The sequence below is a fragment of the Gadus macrocephalus genome, chromosome 2 (assembly GCF_031168955.1).
Source record: "Gadus macrocephalus chromosome 2, ASM3116895v1".
NCBI classification, from domain to species: Eukaryota; Metazoa; Chordata; class Actinopteri; order Gadiformes; family Gadidae; genus Gadus; species Gadus macrocephalus.
This window is the reverse complement of record NC_082383.1, coordinates 8,527,854-8,548,672: the sequence shown is the minus strand read 5'-3', so window position 1 is coordinate 8,548,672 and position 20,819 is coordinate 8,527,854. Positions and strand designations below refer to the sequence as shown.

The following is a 20,819-nucleotide window of genomic DNA, read 5'->3' as shown; positions in this document are numbered from 1 at the left end:
GCGTGTGTGTTTGTGTGTGTGTGTGTGTGTTTGTGTGTGTGAGTGTCAGGGAGAACATCATGTTCCTGTGCTAAATAAGAACAGGAAGACACACATAGTAGAAGCTGAGTGAGCGGTGTGTTGCTGCTCCGACACTCACACAACGATGACGGCAGCAGCTCAGAAGGTAGGGCAGGTCGTCTTGCAACAGGAAGGTAGTGGGTTCAACGCCAGATTCCACCTAGCTAAGCGTTGAGGTGTCCCTGAGCAAGACTCCTAGCCTCCACTGCTCCCGACAACCTGGCTATTTACTTGCAGGGTTGACACCACACTGTGTGTGTGTTTGAGGGTGAATCTGAGTTCCTAATTGTAAAGAATTTTGAGGTGAGAGAAGCACAATATAAATGCAGTCTGTTTACGAGGACAACGGTCGTCCTCAGAGAAAGCCGCACTCGACGGTCCCTTGTATGAACAGGGCCTCCTAAACCTTTCCCAAACACTGCAGAGGAACTTTTGGCCCCCAGCAATCACAGCAACAACGCAAATACAATCTGCATTACTAGGTCTGGCCACAAAAACGAAATATGCACAGAGAAATGTTCATTATCCACATTTTTTGACTTGATTGATGTAATGATTGATACAGTATCAATCATTACAGCAATCACGTATCAATCATTACAGCAATCATGTAAAAAAAATTGGATAATGAACATTTCTCTATGCATATTTCGTTTTTGTGGCCAGACCTAGTTAGCCCATTCTGCAAACCCATGAATGGTTTGCGACCCACAGATGGAAAACCATTGGATTAGAGTCTGAATTTGATGGTCTAATCATTAGACCATCAAATTCAGTTCAGTTCAAAACCAACAAGAAGGGTTTGAAAGTCTGATGTATGAAGGACCAGAAAACATGGGGAAATAAATATACTTGTGCTTCTAACAATTATTCACCAATATCGAAATGTATTTATTTATAGCAATTAATATTTGAGTGTCTGCTCGAAATAATTGCATTTTCCATTCTGTAATGAGCGTCTATACATTTTCCGGGGAAAATAATGAATGTGCCTGCTGTTTGTACACTCACACACATGTACACACTTGCAAACACACATAAAACAAAAAAACACTTGCACACTCACGTACACACACACACACACACACACACACACACACACACACACACACACACACACACACACACACACACACACACACACACACACACACACACACACACACACATGCCAAACACACACACACACACACACACATGCCAAACACACACAAACACACACATGCACCGACACACACATATGCAGCCACACACAAATATGAACAAACACATGGAGGAAGAAATTAGGTTCTAAAATAAGATAACAGGAAGAAGCCTCGTGAGCTTCCAGGAAAGATAAGGATCCCATCCATTGTGTGAGCGTGTGTACGTACGGCGCCCGTGTTTGTTTGTGATAGTGTACAATGGCAGCGGTGGCGTGACAGATTATTTAGCCTTCGATATCAAGACACTTGTAGACACAACCCTGGGGCCCCTCACTGTAGTCCCCTGGCAAAAAGGTTTTATCCAAATGAGTTTGCTTCTTGTTTGATAGCTAGCTAAACCACCGTATTATAGCACATCGATAATGTGTTATAACACTATAACGTGTGATTGAGTGTTAAATAACATTTCTTTTTTAGATTTTTTTTTATTATGTTATTATGCTACGCATGTATATTATTATTATTTATTATGATGTACAGAATACATTTGCAGAATGTAATGTAATATTACCCTGTCCTGCTTGCTTGCTTCAATTACAAAAAATACCCTCACAATCCGAGTCCCTTAAGTCCATGTTATGTAAGCAGACTAATAACAGGACATCTTCTACAGTGACGGTTCAACATGAACGGTTAGGTGCGGCAGTTTATTACCCGTCACTTCCTAGTTGAGGGCAGCTAAAGGGATAATGGTCCACCGCTTGCCCACAATGGGTTTAGGTTTACCGGTTGGGTTCTCGCCTTGTCCCCGACCTGGCCACCCGGATCGCTCGATCAGGGGTGGGGAGTGGGTGAGGGGTTCTGCCCAGTCAGATGTGACCCATTTCTCCCTTCTTAGTCACAGTCTCCTGGGCCCGATGAAACAACGACGGAACCTGCAGAGACAGGGTCCTGCACGCTGAGAATCGTAGGGGTCTTTTGTCTCCGGTCTTGTGGCTGTGGAGTGGATGGGAGTCTTAGTTTAGAGAGCGTCAAGAAGAGTGCAAAAGGTCCATGGATGTGTGTGTGTGTGTGTGTTTTCAAATGTGTTTACAATAAAACATTTCGATTTCTATAGTGCTTTCCTAGTCACTGAAAGACACTTGTGTGTGTACTGTGTGTGTGTGTGTGTGTGTGTGTGTGTGTGTGTGTGTGTGTGTGTGTGTGTGTGTGTGTGTGTGTGTGTGGGTGTGGGTGTGGGTGGGGGTGTGTGTGTGTGTGTATTAGTTTGTGTGTTTGGCAAACCAAGGCACATGTGTACATTTCTCATGGGTACAATTCCACAAGTTGACACATTTGTTCTTTCTATTATTGTTTCCACATTAGGGTGTGCCTGTGTGTGTGTGTGTGTGTGTCTTTGTGTGTGTACGTATGTATGTGTGTGTGTGTGTGTGTGTGTGTGTGTGTGTGTGTGTGTGTGTGTGTGTGTGTGTGTGTGTGTGTGTGTGTGTGTGTGTGTGTGTGTGTGTGTGTGTGTGTGTGTGTGTGTGTGTGTGTGTGTGTGTGCGTGTGTCTGTCACCTCCTTGCTAGAGTTGGAGACAGCATGCTGGGTCAAAGTTGTAGGTGTGTGTGATATTGAATGAGGGGTCTGGGATTGTTGAATGGATCCCAGAATACACACAGAGGCTGATTGGCGGTTGACCCTCACGGTTATATTTGATTAAGGGGGCCAGATGTTATGCAGTTGTGCGAACGTGATCTCAAACCTAATTTTAAATGAGGCACCTTGTGACCTCTGTGACTTTAAGAGTAGGAGTTGCCTTGATGGCAGTTTAGCTAACCTATGGGGACAGAGCAAGTGAAGTTAGATGTTGATAGTGAAATGGACTGTTAAACTTGGATGATGGCTATTGTTTAATGATTTTAAGGATGTTCATCTTCTGAATCCTCCAAAAGAGATGCATATTTGGCCCTTTTTTGGTCTGGCGTGAAGTATTATCTATCTTAATGAAGTTAACCAACGTGAGAGCGAGGGTTAGCTTAAAGTATTTTGTTTCTGGTTTTGTTTAATGTAAATTCAAGCCATTACTTTCCTGTATGCCATCCCCCGACAAAAAGTTGGATTGAAAAAGGAAAGGAGGGTGATCATAGCTATAAAAAATAAATAAAAAATCATTCAATTTAGCACATTTGTTTTTTATACTTATCTCAAAATAGCATTAGATAGCAATATTATCACAAAACATCCCTTTCCTTTGGACACATTAAAGAATCAATCAGACAATCATCAATAACAGTTGTAAGTTGGCATGAAACATACAAGCCTTGTTTTTTTTTCAATAACTTAATAATAAATGCCCATCTGGTTTAGGACAGCACAAAGAAACAGAATTATGACAAATTTTTCATTTCTTTTTTAAGATGGAATATCATTTATATACCGCATCCTCGAACAATATCATATGAAAAGGTAAAACATATCATGGAATTCAGTTTGAGGTGCCTTTTGGAGCTCCAATTGCACCAACTGATCGTGATTGTATTTCTTACGTTAAAAAAGATCACTCTCCCAAGGTCTCTCCTTCGTTCTCCCTCCCTTTCCTTCTCTCTGTCCCTCTTTTCTATTCTCTTCCCAAACATTCAAAAGGGACGCAATTGTTTCAGGGCAAAAAATAAACACAAAGGGAGAGAGATTGAGCTGGAGAGCAAGAGAGAGAGCCAGGAAAGGAACTGCCCACTCTCTCTCTGTCTTGTTTTAGAATTACTTGGCACGCCCGTCTCAGTGGCCTCGTCGTCGTAGTGTTTCTGTCCATGTTGTCAAATCAAACCACAGTCAGGAGGGGAAGCTGCACTGCTCCTATAAATATGGGACCCGTTCTGTATACTGTTTCCCGCCTTTTTTATTTGAAGGGATAAAAGGTCAGGAGAGCTGGTGAGCAATAGGAGGGTTCCACATGATGTCACACACATTCCAAGCTGCCATCTTGGTGCTTTTCACCATTATATTATGAATAATAACGACTGGTTGCTTGGTTATTCTACAATTGCTGCTCATGAAGTCCCAAGATGGCAGGCTTGTATTTATTTTGTGAAACTTCAGATCACATGATTGAAATCCTCCTGTAGGGGTTGTTGCATGCCTCTTGAAGTACACCATGTGCATGTATCAGTCTGCCTCCGCGCACGCACACACACACACACACACACACACACACACACACACACACACACACACACACACACACACACACACACACACACACACACACACACACACACACACACACACACACACACACACACACACACATATAAATGCAGTGGGAAACAAAATGGCACAATACATACTAATTGACACGGGATTGAAATTTAAGCTTTACGTTGCACTTGCACTGGCATGTTAATGATAATGATCCCTTTGGAAAATGATCTGATGAACTTACAAATATAAACTATATATATATAATATATATATATTTTTTCATATATATATATGTGTGTGAAACCACATTTCATATGCAGTATTTGTAAAGAAATCGGACACAGACATCGGAAAGATTCAATAAATAAGAACGGCAACAAGACGGGTTATTCGGTTAGACCCTCCTCTTTCCCCATTCCATCTCTCTAAAGACTTGCACGCCACAATCTGTCGCACATAATATCACAACTGTAAGACTCCAGTGTTTAAAACAAATTATATAGGTAGATCTCAATAAGTAAAAAAAATACACCAATATTTAAGAAAGAAATATACGCAATAGTGAGTCATAGGTGCTACAGTCATTCGACAATGATGACCTATTCCAAATAATAAACCCCCTGTAAGAGTTTTTGAAGACTTTCGACAAACAAGAGAGCGTCCTGTATTGAAGTTGTCCTCGAGCCCTCTGGTTAAAAAAAGGCTGAGATGCTAACATCATTGAGCTAATGATAACATATAACAGGAGATGGGATGAATACATGCGGCTGCAAATATTAGTGTGTCGAGTAACACAATGATTGTGAGTTGGAGTTTGCAGAAAGGCTTAACTTCCTTTGGTGGCTGTAAATGCAAATACACATGATACCTTTAACCGTTGACTGATGGAAATATGTGTGAATTAGGTACTTTGCAAAATATCCTGATCCACACACATCCTCAGTAATAACAAGATGTAACCACTTTCAAGTTATTGACCTTCTGCTATGCGATATGCCAATATCTAAATGTAATGTATTGCAAGTTTAAAACACGAGAGGGTCAAACATCACAAGTCGGCCTGTATGTGGCCAATACAGGAAAAACTATATCTGACTTACTTTAAGCTAAGGTTCAAAAATGTTGACCCTTTGAAATGCTCAACAGATTGTCCTCAGATCACCTGGTTTACGTATTAATCATCATTATAATCCATCAGTGCTCTTAAGAGTCAGATTTTCTTTTTCATTATCATCTCGTTGTTGCAGGGATGATTCTCGGATTGAGGCAGCCTTCATTAATAAGAACTGGGATCATCTCCATCAAAGTCCTTTTTCTTTGCTTGTTTTCCCAACCAAAAATGTGTTTGCTTTCCCAATCATTTGGTGTGGTTTCTCCGTGGTTGGCGTCCAACAACGTTTCGACCAAACGTGTCAACGCAAGCAGGGGCCAGTTGAAGTTGATTACCTATTATTGGCGTATACTTGATTCTTTTGAACTGTCGTACTCCATCCAATTGTAACAAAAGGTTCAGACAGTCATTAGTAGTGTTACTAGAAGACGAAAACCCACAGAACGAACAAGAAACAAGAGAATAAATATGAGGACAAGTTTACTCCTCCTCTCAGAAGTCGGAACAGCCAATGAAATGCAAAAGATAGAACCATGTGACCCTGTAGAAAACAACAAACAGGAAGAGACAGAAGTCAGGTTAAGTTTCACCCATCAGGTATATTCATTATGTGAAATCTTATTGCTGTAAGTGAGACTGCCATAACCATCCGTCAGCTATTAGTGATTTAAATAGTACATTTTCAAAATGTTTTTCACCTTTAAACTTTAATTAAATTATTTGTGGGACTCACTTGGGTCAGTGGAAGTCCTACATGAGCATGGCTCTCATCGCTGCCTTGCTGATTTTCTTGCGGTTCTTCTTCAACCTTCTCCTACGCTGGTTGGGCCGGGCAGGGGCCCGGGGAGCGTCTGGGGTCACCGGGGTCGGTGTGGTGGATGGAGATGTTGCCACTGGGTTTGAGAACGGGGATGATACTAAGTTAACATTCAACATGTTTCACAACTCAGTTTAAAATTACGAGAAGTCACGGAAATGATACATTTTCTAAAACGGTAATTACAAGGTATTTTTCTTCAGTTTTCTATTTTTTTATTATGACTGCTGAAAGAAAAGGCTTTTTCCATAAACCAAACCCTATTAACATACCTATGTTTTGCGTTGTTGTTTGCAGATGATGATGCTGTTTGTATTGAAGGTGAGGCTGTTGCCCGCTCTCTTTCTCCTGTTCCTTCTCTTCCTCTTGTTTCAGTTGTTGCAGCCGTATGAGCTCCTTCTCCCGGTCCAGCCTCTTGTGCAGGAGCAGAAGCTCCCTTCTCTCCTCCTCTAGCTGTGCCTCCTCCATTTGTAACTTCCTCTCTTGCTCTGGGGTTTCATTTCCTCCTTGCCTTCCCTTCCCAGGAGGATCCGGGTTGGGCTCCTTTGTCGGTCGGAATCTACTTCCGCCACCGTCCTGATTGGACGCAATGGAGGGAACTTGCTGGTTCGGCGTGTCGAGATCTTTCTCGTGGCTCTTCGGATCCGTCGATCGTTCACCTCCCCTCTGAGTCTCGCGATGCCTGTCTGCATTCTTCTGTAGTCCCAAATCCGTCCTGGCCCTTTCCTCTGTGCTGTTGAGCGATAAGGACGGTTCCACCGCACCTCCCAGCCCCTCGATGCCTGCACCAGGCGCATCCAAAGGAGACGAGGTCGGACCCCATTGCCCCGCACCTTTCCCTTGTATTCCCGTGCTGTCGTTGGTCTCCAGCAACCTGCTGGCGTTATGCACCCAGTGGGGCGTGTGAAGAACAGCCCCCCCAGAGTGCGAGGCTCCACCGTCGGCCCCGGCCCCGGCCGGGCTGTAGTGCTGCTCCTCCTCCGGCGGGGTGAACGTGTCACCTCGGGGGCTCCAGTGCTGTTCCAGCAGCTTCTCCAGGTGGACCCTCTGGTTCTTCTTGATCTCGTCCTGGCGATGCAGCTCCTCCTTAGAGTGTGACTTGCCCTTTGAATAAGAAAAGCAAAGTTCCTCAGTTTCAAGTCATAATCTGATTCAGAGAAGGAACAATTATAATTCATAACAAAATGATATAGGCTGTTAAAAAAGTATAATCATTTATTTGAATTGTGTGAATCAGTGTGTAAAGTATATCAAATTTTCATCAACACATGGTCTTATCTTAACTTAACAAGATTAGCTAGAGAGATTTACGTGTAAATATCTGTACTTATACCAACATACGCTGCCTAAACTCACAAAGAAAACTTCAAAGTATCAAAGAGAGGTACAATAAAATACAATACAATGCAATTCATACCAGGCCCTGTTGCTGGTCTATGGTTTGGTTGTGGTGTTGGTCCTTGTTGGAAACCGGCCCTCTTCTGGAGGATTTCTTCCTGGGCGCCGGAGGTCGTGGCACCGGCTGGCACCGGCACTCCACGTGGTCCACCACCGACACCACAGCTTTGTTGTAGGTTGGCTTCTGGTTGATGTACTGGATCTTCATCACCTTCCGGTCCACCAGAATTGGAACAGGTTACGTGTTAAAAAGTGCATGACATGTAAACAATGCTTTGGAATTGTGATCTGACGTTAGTCTACTATGTGTTTCAGAGAGTGAGGGTGGGAAAACGATTGCTGAGGATGTGGTCAGTTCAAGTCAACTCTTTATATAATGCATGTTTCATGCACAAGGCAGACTCAATGTGCTTCACATAAAAACATGTCATTCAATTTAATAAAACAGGATTTCAAAGAGTGCATAAAATACATTTAACAACTGGATTTAAAATCCTCAACGAAAGACGTTGGATTTAAAAGAATGCATGAAAGACATTTTTAAGTTAAAATTACATTAAAGTTTAGCAGAAAGCAAGGGTGACCTTGACCTTGATTTAAATGTTGTCAGGTTTTGAGCAAGTCTCATGTGTTTAAACAGTTTCTGTTCTGAAACAGTGGTTCTTTGAATGGCCTCGTTTTACATTTGCATGCTTGATGCATGCCTTATACCTTATATGTTTCAAGCTGTTTGAAGGAGATGTTTTTTGTAAAGAGCAAGTATAGAGAAATGTGAACTATCTAAATTTTTGACGCAGTAATGACTATTCATTACATTTCATGAAATATTTGGTTGGTACTAGGCTGAAAGTAGTTCTGTCCGCAGTTTACCTGAAGGTGTGCATAAGCAACACACCTCCCACCTAATGACGTGCATCTTCATCCACTCTAAAGTCACTCTGCATAAAAGCATCTTCCAGGATGATTAAATGGTCTCACAAATCAGACTTTAGATTAATATCTAAAATCTGATATGCATATTTTTCTTCTAGTTTTCTTCACTAGAATATCCCAGCAACGAAACAGGAAACAGGACATAATTCCGGCCTTTGCATTCCTGGTTTTGGCCAAGGCTGTGTGCCATTTTCCCGCAGAGTTTCTGCTATAACATAGTAGTATCATAGTAACTGCTGGATCCCAGATTACTACCTAGTTCATAGAATTGTGTGCGACTGGAAGGTGCGTGTTGTGTACCTGCAGGTATCTGGTGTGTGTGAGCACGGGAACACACTGCAAGGTGTTGCCGTTGCAGCAGCCAGAACACCTCTGCACCTCCACGCACGGTGGCCATAACAGGAAGTGGGCGTTGCTGCGGTCTAACATGTCCCGGGTCACTTCCACCACCTCTGTGCGGACCTTGCAAAGAGCCTGCTGGGCCGGCTGGGCGTCTGAAGAAACACATGATCAAAGACCATTAGATACAAATGACTCACTAGTGATGGAATGTAATCAGATAAGAGGAAGCACTTTATTGATCCCGGACGGGAAATTCCTTGCAACAACACCAAGTACAGTTGAAAAAAAAACGGATGCAAAAAAGGAATTATATGAAAAATATGTTGAAACATAATAATAGTAGGAGAGGTACAGATTGTCTTAATGCTGTTGAGAATTGCAGTAGAGGAATAAATAGGCAAAGAAGTACAATTATAGAAGGAAGTAAGTTATTGCTATTACTATTAATTATTAGAAACAGTTCTATGACAGAAGCATGCATAGCAGTATGAGTAAGGGGTTGGGGGTGTTTGGGAGGGCATGCTAGTATAGTTGCTATATGGTGTTTGACTCCCAGCCGAAGTTAGTGGGTTAGATTCCCAGTGCCCAAAGTCAACCTAAAGACATCCTTGAGCAAGATGCCTAACTCCAACATGATCAAATTTAGATAAAATCATTAACTGTAATTTACATTCGATGCATGTATAATAAATGACAAATTCAAATAACTGATTAAAATGTCACGCACAGCTCTGATTAATCAATTGAACCTACTTCTTTGACGTATTTCATCAGGACAGTTTCAGTGTGTGTTAATAACACTGAACCAGGATGAATTACTTAAAATTGCAGAATATCCTACAGTTCCACAGTATTTCTTCATACTTAAAAAACCTTGGGTGTTTTGAAAGGCGCCTCTAAATTAAATGTATTATTATTATTATTATTAAAATTGCAGAATATCCTACAGTTCCACAGTATTTCTTATCGTGACCTAGCAAAAAACAAGACAATCGTGTGGTTATCTTGGTTTTGATCACATCCCGTTGTGACTAAAACCAAGCCAACTCAGAATAATGAGGAAGAAGAACTTCTATGGAAATGTACCAAAACCTTTTCCCAAGTCCTCCTCCCTATGTGCCTTATTCATGTGCCTTCATGATTCTTAACACTAGCCTGCTCGGGAGCTGGTGTTTAAAACAAAGATGGCTGCCAGAAGAATAAGGCGCATTGCACTTTAGCACCATGATGAGACGAGCCAGAAAAAGGAGAAGTGTGGAAATGAGAGAGCCACAATGCATCAGCAACATTAAAGGTGTTCTCGTCTAAAACTGCCTCTGAAGCTCACTAAGTTAAAGGGCCGGGATAGTATATATCCAGGAGAACATCTGGAGATTTAGGTGAACGCTAAAGGCTTGATAAAGGACAGCTAATGAAATGCAGCCAATTTTCTCATAGGACAATCAGGAATTCTCCATGTCAGCACGACCACCTTCTCTATTGCTGACAATCATCATGCTAATGATGCTTATGACACTTAACATTTATCACCCTGGCAGACTTGTCTCTGGTCGGGAGTGACTGCAATGTGATAGCCAACATCTTTTCAAGATGCGTGTGATCTGAGAAGCCCCGCTGCCTCTTTGAAAGGGTGCCATTAAGTCTCTATTTGTATTGCTACGAATTAAGATTAAGACCTTTGAGGTTCGGCGACCTTAGCATTTACAAACACACCCAAATGTGTGGTTTTATCTGAAAGAGTTTGCAGGAAACCCACAATCACAATGAACTAGACCAAGACATTTGCAAAATTACATAGCAATAGAGCAGAAATAAAATCAGTTGAATCTAGAGTTAACGCCCTAGAGCTGAAAGCAGTGTCAACAGTACCAGTAGTTAAACGGCTCAGAACATAGCTGCAAAAAAATAACTGTGCATTTATAATGTACATAGAACTATACTTGTCTAAACATACACAAGGTTTATCTAAATGTCATCAATGGTACCGCATCACTTTGACACTTTATTCTAAGTCATTTAGCTGACCGCAGCAATACATTTTGGAGGGACTACAAAAGACGGTGAGTCAAAGTTACCAAACAATAAATAAACTAAAGAGTAGCAAGGAAAGCAAGAATTGAGTTTTTTTTGTTGTCGATGTGGTTATGAATGGAGGTCAAGTTTACAGTAGTAATACCAAAACAGATTGCTTTGCCTAAGATAAGCAAGGTGTAAGAAGAGGAGTTTTTAAGGGTAGTGGTAGGGGGAGGGCTGTGAACTTACTCAGGCTCCTTGGTGACCTATGACCTCCTGGGACAGGGGAGCCCTCTTCCTCCTGGTCTGCGAGCAAACAATTAACACGATGCGTCAGCATGGACGCATCTAAATATAAGCTATTGTTGATTTGTGCGGTTCTGTACAGATGACGTGTTCATTTCAGGCTCTCTCTCTCTCTTTGTTCTTCTCACTCATTCTTTATCAGACTATGTGTGAATGTGTATATAGGGAGAGAGAGAGAGAGAGAGAGAGAGAGAGAGAGAGAGAGAGAGAGAGAGAGAGAGAGAGAGAGAGAGAGAGAGAGAGACAGAGAGAGAGAGACAGAGAGAGAGAGAGACAGAAAGAGACAGAAAGGGTGTTAAATACTAGTTGTTCATAATTTCTATCTGCCCCGGATGAACAGTCCGGTCCATGAGACTGTTAGTATAGCTGAGGATGTTTCTGTCAGCACTACTTGTGCGTCTTGACTGAGTATTGCTTCCACTGTTTGTTAGTCACAATTACCTCAGATAATGTGTCACTGTGTGTTACATTTCCGGTAGCGATTAACCAGTTTAGCATAGTTAACTAAAAGCAATCCATACTTCCTTGATTTGGTCCCTCAATACTTTATACTCATACGTTCTCAAATATAGAATACTCATTCTGATAATAAAAAGCTAATTGTATGCTGACTAAGTTGAATCTGTAAATAACATTTTATAACGTAAATAAACATAAATTATACACCCTTTGTGTCCTTTTACAGCACTCATGTTTAAAAAATAATGTTTTACTTGAAACTTTGATTTATCACTATAGTTGTGAACATGCAAACAAATAATCTTTATTTTTTGTCTTCTTTACGCCATTAGGTGAGAGTGACATAGTTACCCAGGGAGTCGGAGAACAGCAGCAGCTGCAGGTCCTCGATGGAGGTGATGGAGCTGCTTCTAACCAGGTCCACCAGTGCTGCAGGTAGAGGGTCCACCTGGCACACACACACACACACACACACGCACGCACGCACGCACACACACACACACACACACACACACACACACACACACACACACACACACACACACACACACACACACACACACACACACACACACACACACACACACACACACACACACACACACACAAGAGATATAATGATCAGGAAAAACAGCAGAACGTTTTTAATTCTCCCAGTCAATATCAGGATCATGTCAAAGACATGATCAAGATAGAAACAAGTTTAAAGCTTCGGGACTGCTTGCTTTAAAACAGTGTGAATATGCTCATTCAGAATGCAAATCAACACCGTGGCTACCATAACAAGCATCTAGGAATCTCCTCTCATAGAGAAAGCTTGTCCTAAACAAACCCCGGCCATGGCCATGGTGTTGTAGCATGCCTTAAGCATTCTCTGTACGACTCCTTCTCAGGACAGGTGTAAAAGAACAGCGCTGCGTGAAGTGTCAGTGTGTCACTTCCACCACTACCTCCACCACTACACCACAACCTTTGAGAGAGTGCAGCAATAGTTGAAGAGACCTTTAGCCCTGCCACTGCTGCCAAACAGACAGCCAAGCAAGCAGCACTCCCAGAGCATGACTGTGTAAGTAGGTGTGTACTGAAGTCAACCCCCCCCCCCCCCCCTATGGTCAGTGGAGGAGGAGGAGAAGGAGGGGGTTTGGGGTAAGGCATTAGCTCGGACACCCACACAATGGTCACTAAGACGGGGTGGAAGGGCAGTGGGGGTTGGCCGTAGGACTATTGGCCTTGTGTCTTCCTCTCATCTGCTAACATTTAGGGGTCAGAGGAGCCAGGAAGGAGCCAGGAAGTGGTGGTTGGGAGGGGGAATAGGGAGGGAGGGGGGTGGATCTGTTTGGAAAAAAGAGGGGATAATGGATGAATAAAAAAAGGGGGTTAAACGTGGGCACGAGGATCAGACGTGGGTCGGGACACTTCCTCTGATTGATTTAAATGCTGTGGGTTGGATGTTGATTTTTTTCTTTCTTTTCTTTTTCTTTCGATGTTCGGTGACGAGATGGAGCCAATGGAGGGGGTAGGATCGTATCTGAATGTTAAATTGTGTTATAGCGTGTCGATAAAGTTACTATTGAACTGAAATACAATAAATGTTCGATTGACATCACGAAACCAGAATCCACTGTTCATCAGTAATAACTCATCAAAAACTTTATCCCACACACAGCCACAGCTTGTCCCCTGAATCACTTTTAAACAAAAACTGAGTTTCAATGGCTACTACTACACAATTGTTTCCAGCGGTGTACAGTTGCGGCCCAGTAAACCTGTCTTCCAACTGTAGCGTGTCCTTCATTCACTTTTCTCAGGGTATAACATAATGAACTCCTGTGGGAAGCCAGGGGGGTTTGTGCTACAGAGGAAGTGGTGGTCCATGCGTAAACACAGGATTCCCACCCTGCCTCTACTGTACTCCATTCACCGTATGCCGCTTCTGATTGGCTGAGCAGACAGTGCATTACCATCTCCATTGTCGGAGTGCCGATGCCCCAGAGGACCGCTTGGCCGGGGTTTCCTCCCCAGTGCCACAAGGAGGAACCCAGCCTGGATGGTGATTATGGGATGTGTGCCTTTTGTTTGCAGCAGTGCTGCTCGCTGTCATGGCGATTAGCGTCCGAGCAGGAAAATTGCGCAATGGGCACGAGCTCAGAGCTAACTAATAAACGAAACGGATGCGATGAACGCAATGAACTCACAGCAATCACGCGTAAAGGATGAATTTGGTTCTGTTCCAATGGAAACCTTTTCCTCAGGCTTTGCTCTTTAGAACAGGTTTTGAGAGCATTTTTTTAAAATGATACCCCCAAAAAGGTTGAGGGTATGATACTCCACCAGAGCTTCACACGGCTGAGCATCAGCATGGCAGCATCCAGGACCAAAATGGGGTCAATGAGGACCATGAAGTTTGTCTGAGTGAAAAGTTCAGCTGTGCCTTAGCATCCTACCCCATATGGAGCTGTTAGCTTTTAGCCGTCAGCTGTTCTAGATAATTAGTTTGTGCAGATGCTGGAACAGCTGGCTGCCTATGTGCCTGCCTCTTCTTCTTTGTACTGCTCTTACAAAACAGAACACATAACGTCTGCTGTATTTCACAGCTGGAACCCAAAATAAAAGATAAGTCCAATAATGTCTAATAATGTTCATTTCCTTACAGTTTTTTAATGTTGTTTCATGTTTTTTATGTGGTAATACATGTGATAATACAAATTGATGCAATAACTGTATTTTAAGACGCATTTTAGGGCTATTAATCGAATTTCAATCGAGTTTTCGATTTTTTTTTCTGTAATTTTTTCTTTTTATTATAGAAGGTGCACAGCTTGATACATATCTGTTACTTATTTTCAATAATGACCAAAATAATCGTGATTATGATTTTTTCCATAATCAAGCAGCCCTTACGCATTGTATGAAAGATTGCATTTTGAATATCAGTCTGGAATCTCTCAGTACATTTCGTTATCAATGGGCACAGATCAAGATGCCTCTGATGCAATTGGATAGGCCGTAAGGTGGTAAACTTTCCCAAATCTTGTCGGAAGATCCATAAACACATCTTTCGTATCAATAAAAGCTTGCAGTTGTTCTTCAAGAGGTCTTCGGCAGCCATCATGCTTTTTTACGAAAATGTCTCAAGGGTGTTCCTCTGTTGTGATTGTTGTGATTTGCCCAAATTTGGTCAGAGCGACTATAAATCTTCTTGAACGGGAGGGGGGACCAGATGCATCTCTCAGAGGAAATAAAACATGAGATCACAGATTCATCTGGTTCCCAAATGAATGAAAAACCTAATTAAGTCACATGTTAAAGATGAAGAAGTATCTGCATTTCATTCCAATGTCCAGCTTGATAGAAACTGTCAAGTTGATACATTGCAGAAGATGAAGACTAGACCCTGTCACACTCCTGGGGAAGTTCTCGCGTCCTGGGGCTCTACTGGACAGATTGAGCGATGCCAGGTACACACGATGCAGTGTTTGGTGAGGCGGGGGGGGGGGGGGGGGGGGTGAAACTAATGACGTTTAATTATGGAGGGTCTAGTTTGGGGCTTGCATCCAGAGGCAGCCTTGGTGCACAACATATGTCTGTCCCTGGGAAAAAACGTGTGCCATACGCATCAGTACATGTGGAGGTGATGTGTCTCCAACTCCTTCTATAGAACTACCGGTTCCACTGGAACCATTGCAAAAGAAAACAAAAACACACAGGTGAGATGTGAGATACATTCAACGTAGACACATCGTGTTTCTGCCTATAAGCGTGGTTAGCAATTATGCCCTAGCTTCAGAAAGGAACTCAAGTGTATGTTCACTGACTCATGATGATTTGATTTGTTATAACTGCACTTCCCTGGAAATAGCTACTGAATGAACATGACTGAACATCACATTCTTTGATTCAAACTTCTCTACAGTAGGTCTAGGGAAATTCCTGGTTCTGCACCTCAAAGCCTGTGCAACTACTTTCAAGACACTTGAAACAATTTCCGACGATGGGATTTGGTCTTTACATGTGGTGCACGTTGCCTACAGAAGCTATAAAATGCATGTGGTTGAATGACAGACATCTTTAGTCAGCTGGGGTGTACAGGTTTCGCCCGAGAGTGTACATGTGCAACAATACAGGCCTTTTCCAGATGTTTCTTATAAAATATGTCCTATCTGATACAAACAATACTACTTTTGTTGTGCACCAGCACACTGATTCTAAACAATGACTACGTCTTCCTTTGCGTCATTCAAACCAATCCATAGTTGGAGACCAGGCACTGACATCCAAGGAAAATCGATAACTTCCATTATGGAGCTATATCTTCCCAATGGAATATGTGTATGAATGGGGGTTACAAAAACATAGCCAATACGATCATCCGTCTTGTCCTGTCATCATGGGGTATAAAGGGGGTAACACCAGGGTTAAGGGTTGAAGTTGTGCAGGGGGAGGAGGGAAGGTGGTGGTGGTGGTGGGGGGGAGTAGGCAATCCCAAACCCTGCCCTGAAGGGGATCCCTCACATGGAGCCTCTTAATGACATGTGCAGCCCTCTGTCTGGGGCCAGAGGAACTGGACAGGAAGTTATAGATCTGACTGGAAGAGCAATTCTTCAAGGACTATGGTCAAAGAGCTGCGCCCCTATTTGACTTGTTTGGATGTCCCCTTCCTATAGCTTGACTTTTGTGTTGAGTTTTGTGTGTGTGTGTGTGTGTGTGTGTGTGTGTGTGTGTGTGTGTGTGTGTGTGTGTGTGTGTGTGTGTGTGTGTGTGTGTGTGTGTGTGTGTGTGTTTGTGTGAGTGTACGTGACCCATATTGTCTTGACCCCTACAAAGGTCACAGTTCCGACAAGTAAGGGGCCCTCAGATTCCCATTCAGATCAAATCTACGCAGAGATAAAAGATGCGAGTATAGTCTGAATAGTAAAATCTGAATGGATATTTCACTGTTCTTGCAGAGATCTACTACAGACTCACACTTAGAATTGAATGAGCCTGGGAAGTTTTTAAAAGGGGCTTCACAACGTCGGTTTGAACGTGGAATTGGAGGGACCGCTCCAACGAGTCTGGGACTTCCGCGGCCATTCTATTTGAACTGCCGAGGAAGCTGTCCCTGCGGTAGCCATTGTGGAAAAAACCCCAATTACTGTATGCATCAATACAGCATCCTTCCTCCAATAGTGCTCCAGAAATTATAAAAATAAAAACGTTATGCGCTCACGTCATTTGGTGGCAAAAAATAGAACAGAATATGTTTAATAAGTTTTGGTTTCTTATCAATCATTTGGTTTGTATGTGCTACCCTCCTTGGCTGGAAATAATCAAAAGGTGTCTCGTCCTACACATTAAAACTATATTGGATAATAATCCAATGCACTACAGTGATGCTTTTGCAATATGGAATAACTATGTCTAGCTGTTACAGAATTATGATTGAGAAGATCACCAATAGAATAGGTTTGATCATTCCATCCGAGCATACACATTTGATGACACTTAACAGACTGAAAGCTATTTTTGGTCTTTGGGCTTTGGTTTGCTTTCCATCTCCTTCACCAGGGGCGTAATCAGGAGATACACATGGTGTGGTGAAGATTCTTATTTAGGGTCTAAGGGGACTTGACCGCCCTGTATTACTGTTTTTCTCTTTGATAATCATGTATTTTGAGGGTTGCATTTTAGTTTATAGACTTCAAAAGAAAGACATGAGGATGAATTGCTTCGACATACACGCCAAGCATTGTTCCAAACATGGAACATCCTACGCCAGACAAAGGCGTTGCTTTTTCAAATAAGTTTGTTGTTGGTTGCCAAACATTGTATATTCTTAAATGGCTTCAAGTGTTGCAAGTCAATGCTTCTTCACAGGCTTCCACGAGTAGGTCACTACTTTACACCGCTTCATTTGCGTGAGCTTGACCAGTTGGAGCAGAGAGTGTGAGGGACTGCAGGCTCTGCCCAGGGAGAGGTTAGCCTAGTCAACGGTTGCCTGCAGGTCAATGGCGTGACAAAACCACAGACATTGTGAGGGCTTGATTGATTGAAAGCAGAAAAGGGAGCTTGTGAAGGCAGGCAGGGAGCTCACGGAACACGGCCCCATGGTTCCTGGTTTGTTAGACTGGTTGTCCCCACCCTCCACCCCATGCCTAACACTGGGTTGGTTCATGCAATGGTGTGAACTCCAAGTAGGGGAACATGTGGAAGAGTATTGGTGGGATGCAGACATCTGGAGGGGGGTGGTGGTGGTGTGGGGGGGGGGGGGGGGATCTAGTAAGAGAGAACAGCCAACAGCGGGGTTGTGTCTGTGTCTCCCCCCCAAAGACCCCATCACCACCCAAAACGCCCAAGGCACCCCTCCATAGAGTCCATCAATGGGAGAAACATTATTGTTGTGGATGGACCTCAACCTTCTTTATATTGATTGTCACAGGCAGAGGACACACTGGACTACAGCCCTGAGAACTCTATTTTAGTTTCTGCTTTTTCTCCTTGCTTCTACTCTACTCTTCTTTCCCCCATATGTATTTAGAGGCTGTTTCCAAATGTTTTAAGGAATGAAGATGAATAAGTGCGTTATATTATCATAATCTGCCTTGTGGTTTTCCCCTATGGCTGTACTTGTGCTTGTGCAGGTGCTTTGTTTGAAGGAGAAGACTTGAGGAAAAGTTTTCTTTTGTTTTTTTGTGAACTCAATGGGTGTTCACATTTGACCAAACAGAGACAATAGAATATCCAATACCAAAGCGGAAAAGAGAACAATGGTATGCAATATAATAAAATAAAAGGGGAAAAAACAAAGCAAACACAAGAAACTGAATCTAAGTAGAAAAACTGAATCTTGTAATGTTTGCATTTGTAAAGCATGTAAAATACATATTGCAATATACTTAATAACGTGTGTGAAACTCACCCCGGCTGCGCCAGACACGCGCAGACACGCCACCAGCAACGCAAGCAGCCGTACCCACAAGCTCATCTCGCTGCCCAGCCTCGAGCCTCTCCGACGGACCGGGCATTTATGGAGGCGCGAGTCTCTCTCCTCAGCACTGGGCGCGGGGACAGCGGCTCGCCCTGTGCTGCTGCTGCTGCTGCTGCGTGCGCCTTTTAGATCGACTCCCACACTGACTGTCGTGTCTCCAGTTATCAAAAGAATATAGCGTTTGTCCTCAGCGAGCTATAGTCTGCACGTGAACAGAGTCCATCAGATAAACTCGAGCGGCCATCCAAGTTTTTTTTTTCAGTGACTGAAGACTTCACAGACGTGACGCCGGCGACAAGTGGAGTCTTTCGCAGATTAGGGGGTTAACCTTCTGCGAAATGGATAAAAAAAAGTTGAGATTACATGGCTCCCGAACAAATGAACCACTGGGCACTAGGTAAACAAATCCACCAGAGCACAAAACCCCCAAAAAATGCCGGGGGGGGAGGGGGGGGGAATTACTGCTTCTCGTAGCCTATAAAGTATAAAAAAAAGTATCTAATAAAATCCACTTGTCCCCTTGATTTAATTAGCTTTACCCCCTGTCAAAGTCCACAGGCTGTGCGTAACCGTAATAAAAAATAGTCCCAAAAAATCCAGAGAACGGGGACCTGAATGTGTGAAATAACGGCAATGGACCGCAGTTTCCCCGTACTGGTGTTCCGAGGAGCCTTATCAACAACCAAGTCGCTGTGTGGCACGGTGCGTCCCTGCCCTGGGCCCGCCTGATTACACTGCTGCACCACCACAGTCTCCGACAAGAGTCTGCTCCGCACACAAACTATCTCTCTCCCGCCCCCTGTCTGAAGAATGGGTGATAATCATGTAGCCTGCATAAATACAATGCCTGTCTAGCAAGGGAACAAACCGCCGCATTCAAGGGAGACGCTGTCACCAGAATCGATTTGGTTCCAACGCAAGCTCGCTTGACTGCATGCATTGAGAATGCAATACAATAGCATTGGATTTAATTGAAAATGTTGACATTTTGAAATTAATTGAATTTAATTGAGATGAGTTGACTTTAGTTGATTTGAGTCGAGATGACTGAGTTTAATCAAATCTAACTGAGAATAGATAGAACATAAATTACATTCAGAGTGAGACGTTTAATCCATTTCTTCATTTATTTGTATAGGTATTTGTTTTCTTTACCACTTTTTGGTTGCTATGGCGGCGGTCCAGTCGTACGCAACGTAAGCAATAACACCTTGGTAACAAAGTAACGAAATAGAACCATCAAGTGTGTCCCTGAGGCAGGCAGGCAAGAGTGTAAATTACATCATTTATTGATCATTAGCAGCTGGTTAGCTCTGACCACCGGCTACAACAACCCTGTCTAAACACTTGCTTCATTATTGATCAATATGTGATTTAATATTGGACACACTACCCATATAGGCCTCCTCGTTCAATCATCCACATCGCTCTCCAATTGGGAATGATGTGTTGAGAGCCAGCAGCCTCTGATAATGTGGACACAGCTTCAAATTTACCGTTTAATATGCCCTAGCAAGAAAAAAGACAAATTTAACGGCCTATGTGGTTCCTCTTATTCTACAGTAGCACTACTGTAGCAATAAATAACGCACCAATTAATAAGAAAATGATTGTAAAGAACATCATTGTTCATTGAAAGAGTACACATTTCGGAAACATACAAATCAAAGGGAGGCATCTCGGCCTACTACATTCAAAGACATAATCCCAGCCCTTGCAGAGCTAAAGGGCCTTTCCTAAGGTCTAGGAGATATGGTCAAAGCCCACTGAAGGCCCTAAAGGTGATCTTAAATATCAGCAGTTATACTTAGAACTGTGACCTTTCACAATCTCTCATGTTTGGGGAACATTTCTTCACAATGTCTCGGCCGCTGTAGACCTGTAATTCCACATTGTTGAAGCGCTTGATATTGGGTATCCAAAAAAAAGTTTTCACGTCTGCAGACTTTGCTTTTGAAGACTTTCAAAGAACTGTATCGCATATAATAACAGGTTATACAAACATGAGCAAATTTTCACAACTTTTAAATAGGAGTGAAAACAAAACTTTGTACGAAAAGAAAAAAAGAAGGCATATTGCCATAGA

General features: G+C 42.8%; 2 protein-coding genes across 3 annotated transcripts in view; both read right to left on the bottom strand.

Moving 5' to 3' along the window:
* The window catches only part of dhx58 (DEXH (Asp-Glu-X-His) box polypeptide 58), a 375,030-nt gene that overhangs the window by 264,308 nt on the left and 89,903 nt on the right, over positions 1-20,819 (bottom strand). The gene's annotated exons all lie outside the window — the stretch shown is intronic.
* On the bottom strand, positions 3,361-19,521 carry pdgfbb (platelet-derived growth factor beta polypeptide b). 2 transcript variants are annotated; one of them, XM_060039221.1, is made up of 8 exons: positions 18,665-19,520; positions 12,118-12,214; positions 11,251-11,307; positions 8,947-9,140; positions 7,733-7,924; positions 6,588-7,419; positions 6,232-6,391; positions 3,361-6,039 (listed from the first exon to the last, which is right to left on the bottom strand). In XM_060039221.1, exons 1-7 carry the CDS (start codon positions 18,728-18,730, stop codon positions 6,249-6,251), a joined length of 1,581 nt encoding a protein of 526 aa, XP_059895204.1. In that variant the 5' UTR covers positions 18,731-19,520; the 3' UTR covers positions 3,361-6,039; positions 6,232-6,248. The 2 variants fall into 2 exon arrangements, with proteins under 2 accessions (XP_059895204.1, XP_059895212.1); XM_060039229.1 differs by lacking the exon at positions 11,251-11,307 and having other exon boundaries at positions 18,665-19,521.